The 9,409-nt window shown below is 40.3% G+C and overlaps 2 protein-coding genes across 3 annotated transcripts; both read left to right on the forward strand.

The window, feature by feature from the left end:
- The first annotated feature begins 814 nt into the window (after positions 1–814).
- upp1 (uridine phosphorylase 1) lies at positions 815–5,070 on the forward strand. 2 transcript variants are annotated; one of them, XM_035671993.1, is made up of 8 exons: positions 815–944; positions 1,280–1,331; positions 2,401–2,512; positions 2,611–2,769; positions 2,917–3,031; positions 3,775–3,984; positions 4,089–4,235; positions 4,337–5,070. In XM_035671993.1, the coding sequence occupies exons 2-8, from the start codon at positions 1,291–1,293 to the stop codon at positions 4,486–4,488; spliced, it is 936 nt and encodes a 311-aa protein (XP_035527886.1). In that variant the 5' UTR covers positions 815–944; positions 1,280–1,290; the 3' UTR covers positions 4,489–5,070. The 2 variants fall into 2 exon arrangements, with proteins under 2 accessions (XP_035527886.1, XP_035527885.1); XM_035671992.1 differs by having other exon boundaries at positions 897–944; positions 1,280–1,366.
- A 1,338-nt stretch (positions 5,071–6,408) lies between these two features.
- stmn2a (stathmin 2a) lies at positions 6,409–9,409 on the forward strand (the record flags this gene model as incomplete). Its single annotated transcript, XM_035672425.1, is given in 5 exon segments — positions 6,409–6,530; positions 8,378–8,473; positions 8,608–8,780; positions 8,924–9,115; positions 9,245–9,409. Coding segments are annotated over 5 exon segments (540 nt in total). The 5' UTR covers positions 6,409–6,511.

The raw sequence follows: 9,409 nt of genomic DNA on the forward strand, positions 1-9,409 counted from the left end.
CTAACGAGCCAGATTTTTCCCTGAGGGGGTGCATGGAAACCCAAACAGAGTTTAAATGAATACATGAATACAAATTATTGATAATGTTACTACATATCTGTTGGATGCATAAATATATATATATAAATATATAATAAAATAATTAATGCAGATTTAATAGCACAGACATCCATACATTGTATTCTGTTCTCTATGAACTGGTGTATTTTATAGATTTTTGACATCATATCAACATCATCACCACAAAAATAAACTTCCTTTCATTCACATTTTTACTTGAAAGAATAAATGAATGGAGCTAAATATTCTCCACTGCAGGTATTTCAAAATGGAACCATGAAAGATCACTGTAATGTAGTGAATGTACTCAACAATATCAAGCCAACATTTAGCTGTTCAGTCATTAAAGACCAGTCAATAGTTTTTACAGGCCCAGATTTAAGCAGTACTTAATAAACAAGGGTTTATAGATGATGGATTTTATAATATTCATGCACACCATTCTTCAAAAATACTTGAATCCAGCTATTTCTCACAACAGTTATATCTGGAAAGGAGCATAATGAGTAATTTCTGACTGATCACTGTAACACTACCCTGGGCCATTGTTGGTGGGTGTGAGGTGTCACCACACGGTCATATAAAATTACAATAAACTGTTATTATGAAGCTGCCAGGAATTAATTGGAAACAATGGGGTTTTCGCTACCCGCTGTGGTTTCCTCTGCGGACATCAGTGGTTGTGGTAAACGCACGCCCTTGCTGTTGAGTCACAACTTGTACGTGACCGAGGCAGTAGCTGCACGGACGCCTGTGACGTGCCCGACGTCACATCACTGTGGGGCCGGACACTGACGTTACGGTGTCGACGTCAGATGTTCAGAAAGCGAAAATTAATGAGTCAGAAACGGAGGAAGTGGCAGTCGAAGAGCAACATTGCGAAGGTAAAGTACAGCTTTGTGTTCGTGTTGTAGCTTTTTTGGCTTTTATTGTCCTGTTGGTTTGTCTTGAAGGTAAAAGATGGAGCTAATTGTTTCTTAATGTCCTCCCTCCCTCCCTCCCTCCACACGGTGAGCGACAAAGTGTGCCGCGATATCTGACCTATGCTGGGGGCTGTTCTCTATTTTACGCTTAACTGTGCGAAATTGAGTTTTACATTAGACTAATTACTCACCATATACATATATACATATGTGTATAAGGTTCAGCACATGTTCCCAGTTTGTAATTGTAACCTTCAAATGTTTGTTCTCGGTCACTGAATCATTTTCCGATGCAGTTTTCAGGAAGATGGATCCAAAGGACGACAAGCGAAAGGCATTATGCAGCAGGTGAGGAGTTCCAGTCCTAAGTCCATGTCCCTAATGTATGTATTAAATAACGCCGGTCCAATGTACTGTTTAACACAACTGATGCAGACACACCTTAGGCTATGTTTTTAAGGTAATTGTAAGGTTTGAATCAGGAAACTACCGGGTGTGTCAGGATATCTTTGACAAAAAACTTGGCTTTGGGAATAAAACCGGAACTGAAAAAGGAAACACTGACACTGAGAACAAGTAGTGTCACTGAAAACAAAAACACACTCAGACATGGAAAGTTTCATTTTATTTTGAAGTTTACGTAGCCTATTCTGATGTGTTTTTCAGTGACATTGTTAGGATTGTTTCTTCACGTCTGTCTTTTGTCAGGGACAGTTTTACCCTGTCATTATTTTCCCATTTTCTGTGGTTTTCAGTTTCTATTTTACACCGTTTTGCTGTGGAGAGGAGGATCTTTAAATGAGACACACTGAGTCTACTTCTGCTCTATCTGGTTAGCTACAAAGCATAGAGAAAATCTTGATCCTGTGATTGACTGAACTGATACAAATGTCATAACTCAGTCAGCAACTTTATACATTCTTTACCTTAAACAGTTGAACTTGCAGGCAATGAGGAAGATACTGTATACATTAAAAACCCAACTTTTTCTCTCTTAATATACATGTTCTCACACTGATATACAGTATGTGTAGTATACACATGCATTACAGCTAAAGCTGAGACAGTCCAATACAACAGCCCTGCAATAAAGCAATAAACCCTACTTTCATGAAGGTTTGACTGTTAATTTTAGTTTTCGAGAGGCGTTGACTCAACCCTAAGTTCATTTTGTAGAATGTAGTTTGTGGTGCTGTTGAACTGTATTACATTTTACAAACAGGTGTTTCTGTTGTTTTGTTTTCCATGAAATGTTCATGGCTTGATAACACAGGGTTGAGTGAGAAAGTACGTTCTTTTATATTCAGTTGAACTGACCCAGCTTGTTCATCCACTTAATGAACGGAGTTAAACAAACTGGCAGTTCAGTCTGATTATCAGGTTAGAACTTAAAATCTGTCTCCTCTGCCCCCTCAAGCCCTGTTAGTGTGAACAACCCACACCTGGATGCACTGAAAGATGACATCCTCTACCACTTCAGTTTAGGAACCGGGACTCACAACCTTCCAGCTATGTTTGGTGATGTCAAAGTAAAGATTTTTTATTTCACATTGATTTGTGGAAAAAACACGTCCATAAGGATCTTTATTCAGCAGTAATTTATATTTATGTGTGTGTTTTCTTTCAGTTTGTGTGTGTCGGGGGCAGTCCCTGGAGAATGAAATCATTCATTGAGTACATTGCTGCTGAGCTCAGTATGGAAGACCCCAAATCAGAGTACCCAAATATCTGCGCTGGAACAGACCGCTATGCTATGTACAAAATCGGCCCGGTGCTCTCTGTCAGTGTAAGTAGGAACAAAATCCTATCAGAACATTTTGGTATTTTATAAACAAATGCTATACAACTAATAGTAGTTATCCTAATAATCTGAGTACTTTGTGTCCTTCAACTTCAAAACTAGATATGAAAATGACTGTGCTTTATTTTGCAGCATGGAATGGGCATCCCATCTATAGCCATAATGTTGCATGAGCTAATAAAGCTCCTCCATCATGCACATTGCACAGACGTTACAATTATACGCATTGGGACATCGGGTGGAATAGGTAAGCTTATTATTTGGAGATCTGTTTTGTTCCCTCAGTGCCTGATAATACATCTGATTGTTCATCTTTAAAGCCATAAATACTGCCACCACCCCAAGGCTAGTTCCCCTGTGCTTCTGTAAATTAACTTAATGAACTTGTGTAAGAGGAAACTACTCAGACAGGACTCAGACTCCCTGTTTCAAATGTTGTGAGTACTTGGTGTCCACAAAGATGCCTTTCCTTAGTTTTAACACAAGAGGGAGCCTGAACTCCCCAGGTTTGTGAGCAGTGTTATCCAATATGGCTGTTTGTGTATAGTTACTATTAGCTGATGGTGGTATTCCTCCAGTTTCCAAATAAGAGAAAATGCATATTTTTGTTTTCACTTGAGTGAGGGATGGAAATTAATTCTGATATCTACCTACCTACATTATGCCAAACATGGCACAAACCATTGGAAGGTTTCCTGCAGCATATATGAATGTACAGTACACATACTGTTTATAGTTGAATTAGACTGTACAACTGAATTACAAATCGAACTAATGGTATATGTTATTTGAGATCATTTAAAACAGGAGGTTGAAGAATTAATTTTAATGGTTTTTTAATCTGAAAATGAGCACAATGCTTTGTTAATATCGTCTTTATCAGTCCAGTATGTCCTTCCCACATATATATAAAAAATGGCTTTAAATCGAAACTTGCTTTCTGTACTTTCAGATCAGAAATAATTGTTTCTCTCACGTTTTGGTTTTCAGGGCTTGAGCCTGGCACTGTTGTTGTCACCAAGCAGTCTGTGGATGCCACTTTCCTGCCCAAGTTTGAGCAGGTGATCCTGGGGAAGACGGTGGTGCGCAATACTGATCTGGACCAAAGCCTGGCTGAGGAGCTGTTGCAGTGCAGCAAGGAGCTGAACCAGTTTGAGACAGTGATAGGCAACACCATGTGTACTTTGGATTTCTACGAAGGTATGATAGTTCTGATGCACTGATGTGTTACTCACATTGTTCAGCTGTAATGTGCATCTTTTGCCATCTTTCTGTCTGTCTTCTTCATGTGATCAATCACCCAGGACAAGCCCGTCTGGATGGTGCTTTCTGCTCCTACACCGAGAAGGATAAACAGGACTACCTCAATAAAGCCAATGAAGCAGGAGTCTGCAATATTGAAATGGAGTCATCCGTTTTTGCTGCCATGTGCAAGCTGAGTGGTCTACGAGGTAGGAAAATACAATATCAGCATTATATTATAGCTGACACCTTTTTCAGAGTCTCAAAACACAGATGTCACTTCCTAATATTCCTTTTTTGTTGCGTAAAGCGGCGGTGGTTTGTGTGACGTTACTGGATCGGCTGAAGGGGGATCAGCTGAGCAGCTCTCATGCAGTTCTTCACGATTACCAACAACGACCTCAGATACTGGTTGGCTCCTACATTAAGAAGCAGCTGAAGGCCAAAGCAGCGCGCAGATAAGTGGAACAGTAATTACACTCGTATGCCAGCACTTATGTTGAAACACTGAAAACAGAATGCAATGCAATAACACAACTTTACATTTTTTATAAACATTCTTTCCTGCTCACCAGTAACCATATGTCCAGAAAAATGATGCACTTCCTTCCATTCATCCGTGACACTTGTTTAGTTTATTGATATCACCGTCATAATAAACCGGCTTGCACTATTTCACTTTTGCTTCCTCATGTATTTTAAGAGTTAAATGTTTTGTTGCAGCCTGTGGCCATCAAATATGTCTTATTTAAGGCTGCCTCTGTTATATACAACATGTAACGTTCCTTATCCACAAAACTTGAACTACTTCTTGACTTGTGGCAGGTTTATGCTTCCAAAGGTGCTGTAACAAACTCACTCATTCACACTGCAAGCCTTAGCACTCAATTCAGGTTTATTGCTCAGATCTTTTTGCTTGGCTGTTCACATTATTTAATAATATAATATTTAAATGTGGTCCATATCAGATTCCAGTGTGAACACGTGACGGTCCTGAACTGACCTATAAGACATCATATGATGTCACACGCTTACCAAAAAAAATAAATAATAATAATGGTTATCAGGGCCAAACACCTCGCTGTCCCTCCACATGAATTCAGACTGAATGTCACAAGACCTTGACTGTTCACACTAAGGTCAAAATTGGACCAGTGTCTGGATTTGGACCATACTATGTATATAAACATATATGGTATAAAGTGGTATAATAATACATATATAAAAGTGCCAAATCAGATTCCATTAGTGCCTGTTCACATGAAGAAAAGTCAGATTTGGTCCTGCAGTGTGAATGTAGCCTATATGCTTTTAAATGTCACTGAAATGTTACTTGTTTCATGAAAACCAAACAATTACTCTCATATTGATAAATGTGTATTCTTATGAAAGTGTTAGTTGTTGCAAAACTTTACAAATATGTATCACCTGGAGTATCTTTTTTATGCAAAATGTATATTGTGTTGTTTTTTTTAGGATTAGGCTTCTGAAATGTTTCATTTAGAACCTAAAACTGCAACAAAATGTCACAAAATGTCATTTTGAAAGAAAACAAATCCACTGGATGTCTTATCACTAATAAAGCCTCATGCAGACTAAAGTGTTTTGTCCTGTTTGTCTGTTCATGTTTATGACATACTGCAGTTATGTCTTGGTGCAAGAAGCACTCTGGTAAATGTTTGAAGCGGGAGATTTGTTGCAGTATGAGCTGTTAGTATTCTGAAGAAGATGAAGCCCAGTAAGACCAACATCCTGACCACTGCAGTCTACTCATTAAAAATAACAGTGAACTCAGCCTGCTTATGTGAACCTTTTGAATAGTTTCAATACAAATATTTTAATGACAATGATCAATATAGGTTTCAGGAATTTTGCCTGGTGTCACTGAGTTCAATTTGAATTCCCACAAAAATCTATTCAGATACACAAGGTATTTTATAATTGCATTCAACACTTTCACTGTGTGTAGGCCATCAGTGACGTTAGATGACGCATCCAAATGATTCGCTTCGAAGGTTTTGCTAATGGCAAGCCTCATTTCTAATATAATAAAATACTCACAGCAGTTTAACTTACTGGCCTATTTTATTAGAAATTTCAAGATGGGGGCGGGGTCTTTTGTATTCTTAAAATCACCTAAATGGGTAAATGTGCCTATTCATACCTGCTTGCATTGCTGGATTGGATTGCTGTGGAACTATATTGTCATAAATTTGTATCCATACAAAACATATCCATCACCTTTCTCATGCCCTTGTGCTTTAATCGCCGGCTTTAAGTAGGATATGTGCTCGCATTATTGAAGATGCTGAAATCCGCCCTGCGCGTCAGAGGACTGAGGGGAGGGTCTGTTTGCGCGCTCCCGTGCGTGCCCACCTCCTGTCTGCCATCCTACCCCGGTCTATTCGCTGACTCAGTGCCTTAAACAGCATCACCGTTCACCTGAACAGAGCAACAGCATCCTCTGCGGAGAAATCCATCAGCCATGGCTAAAACAGCAACCGGTAAGCGTGTTCAGACTGATCATATTAAAACCGATGCTTGGATGCATGGATGGATGGATGGATGGGTTGATGGATTGATGGATTTATGACAGATGCATCCTTTCTGTATAAAGCTCATGTCGGCCTGGTATTGTCTGCCGGGCTGGTGGTCGTGCTCCTGTAATGCCTCCACTCAGATGTTCTCTTTTGAATGATATAAACTAAGGGAAATGAGATCTCTCACCTATATATCTGTCGACGGTGGGCCTATTGTCTCAGCATAAGATCTTTTAATGACAAGAAGAATCTGGGCTGACCAACCAAAGCCTCCTCCGTCATTAGGTTACCAAAATGTCTCCTTCATTTTTCTCATTTATGTCAATCTATTAGTCTTAAATTGCTTTGATCTTATTTAACACTGGATTATTAAGACACAATAGGGATTGGTTCAAGACAGCTTTATTTACAACGCCGCACCTGCTGTTCATGCTACAGCGGCCCCAACATGCAGCATAATGCAGACGGACCCCACCCAAGATGCTGGGCTGCCGACCATTTAGCCGACAGCAAAGCTGAAAGGGCTTCATCAGTCTGACTTTTATATCTACCTCGCTTTAATTAAACCTGCACATCTTTAACTGCTTATTTTAAAATGTGTTTCTGTACCCTGAACGTCTCCTTTTAATCGGTTATTTGCGATTACTCCTTTTATTCATGTCTGTAGCTTTTCTTATTTCTTCCTTGCAAAGGATGCATCACCAGCTGTGACAGATGTGCTGCCATTTGTTTCGCAAAACTAACCTTTTGGCATAAGAACAAATGAAAAGGTTCTCATTCTAGATAATTAGGCGTAGGAGTTGGAGCAGCGAATATTATATTAACAGCTAAGAAGTAGATTATAGCCTGCATTAGTCATCTCTTTTGATGGACAGTTATTGTTGTAGGCCAGGCATTTAGGATATTTGTTTTCATGGGTATGTTTAGGCTCTGTATACATATCTAAAACATTAATGGTGCCTCAACATAAGCATTCCATTTGGTCCCTCTGAAATACAGAACGGTGTGCAGACTGTGCCTCATTATGTTATGTGTGGTGGGGATGAGATGTAGCCGAGGAGACAGGTGCATGGCAGGGTGGGAGGCAGGCCAGCCCTGCAGCAAGGGGCGCCTCACACACTGGCCTTTGCAGCAGAAGGCTGAGCAGCACTGTCCTCTCCGAGCAGCCAGGTGGGCACTTTGTCAAAGACAGGAAGAGCAGGGAAAAAGTGACAGAATTTGCACACGAGATTAAAAATAGTCGCCAAGGAACTGATGAAAATACACCTCAGATCTGATATCAAGATCATTAATCAGCTGTATTTGACAGCTATGACAGTCAACAACGAGGTAGGAAACAGACAGATATAAATGCTTATTATTATTGTGGTCATGACACAGCTAAGAGTTAAACAGGAAATTAAATAATTTGATAGACGGTCTGTCACTCATCGCATGCATATAGCAATGGGATATTATAGAAGGCTCTGAATTCTTGATTTAAATGAGTCACAAATCTCTTACTATACATCCTAGAAAGGAATCTACACCCTTACAGACCGTGCCGATCCAATGAATTATTAAGCAGGGCACTTATGTACTTTCAATAGCTTTTTAACACTCCACTCATCTGAGGCTTTTGTTTTGTTTGTTTTATTGAGCATTTTATTTCCTCTCCAAACTCGGAATATCTTAGTTTGTAAATGTCTCTAGTATATTTGTGAATGTGTGACACTGTGGTAGTGAGGACACCTCAGCTGGGTATTAATTTGTTTTCATGAGTAACATATAGAGACTCACCTGGATGCTATGGTGTGTTTATGTTCCCACAGCATACAAAGAGAAGATGAAGGAGTTGTCTGTCCTCTCCCTCATCTGCTCCTGCTTCTACCCAGAGACACGCAACAAGCTTGAGCATGAGTTTGAAGGTATGGATCAGCTCAAACATTTTCTTTTGGATCAAAAAAATTGCCCAACACATTAGTGACAGTTATTGGACTGATTTATTGTTTATTGGACATTGATTATGCTGGTGTTCTCATCATAATTCTCTGTTTTACAGACATGGAGGTGAAACCTATTAACAAGCGGGCTTCTGGCCAGGCCTTTGAGGTGATTCTCAAGCCTCTGTCTCCAGTGTCAGACGTAGCCCATAACCTCCCCTCACCCCCCAAGAGGGACATCTCCTTGGATGACATTGAGAAGAAACTGGAGGCTGCTGAAGATCGTAGGAAGGTGAGTATTCTACCAGTTTGAAATGGCTTTGGGTGTTTTAAATGGAAAAAAAACAAAAAACAACAACAACCAAAAACACAGTTTGGATTTCAAACCCTTCAAGATTAATCATTTGGTCTATTCTTTTTTGCCATGCATTTTAGTATCAGGAGGCCCAGGTGCTGAGGGCTTTGGCAGAAAAGCGAGAGCATGAGAGGGATGTGTTGCTAAAGGCCATGGAAGAGAACAGCAACTTCAGCAAGATGGCAGAGGAGAAGCTCCAGATGAAGATGGAGCAGATCAAGGAGAACCGTGACGCCCATCTGGCAGCCATGCTTGAGCGTCTACAGGAGAAGGTGAGAAGTGCAGAAATGTTCAGAAGAAAAAACAAAAGTCCAATTGTCCACCCTTTCATTAAGAACACCCGAGTTCGGCCCTTTTCCTGATGACTGATTGTTCTCATGCTGTTGTTCTGGTGTTTTCAGGAGAGACATGCAGCTTTGGTGCGCAAGAACAAAGAGCTGAGGGAAGAGCTGACAGCATGAGCCTCAAATAAGTCCTGACTTCCATGGTCCATCAACGTCCCTCCATCCAACCCCGCCCCCCTCCTCTCCCTGCCCTCACCCTCCTCAGAACAGACACCCAACCCT

Source organism: Morone saxatilis, unplaced genomic scaffold (assembly GCF_004916995.1).
Source record: "Morone saxatilis isolate NCDOM2014 unplaced genomic scaffold, NCSU_SB_2.0 Contig24, whole genome shotgun sequence".
Lineage (NCBI taxonomy): Eukaryota > Metazoa > Chordata > Actinopteri > Moronidae > Morone > Morone saxatilis.

Coding starts and splice junctions, on each gene's coding strand:
- upp1 (XM_035671992.1), top strand. CDS start 1,323: ATGCAGCAGGTGAGGAGTTCCAGTCCTAAGTCCATGTCCCTAAT. Junction 2,770..2,916: donor GCCCGGTGCTCTCTGTCAGT/GTAAGTAGGAAC, acceptor TTTATTTTGCAG/CATGGAATGGGCATCCCATC. Junction 4,236..4,336: donor CAAGCTGAGTGGTCTACGAG/GTAGGAAAATAC, acceptor TGTTGCGTAAAG/CGGCGGTGGTTTGTGTGACG.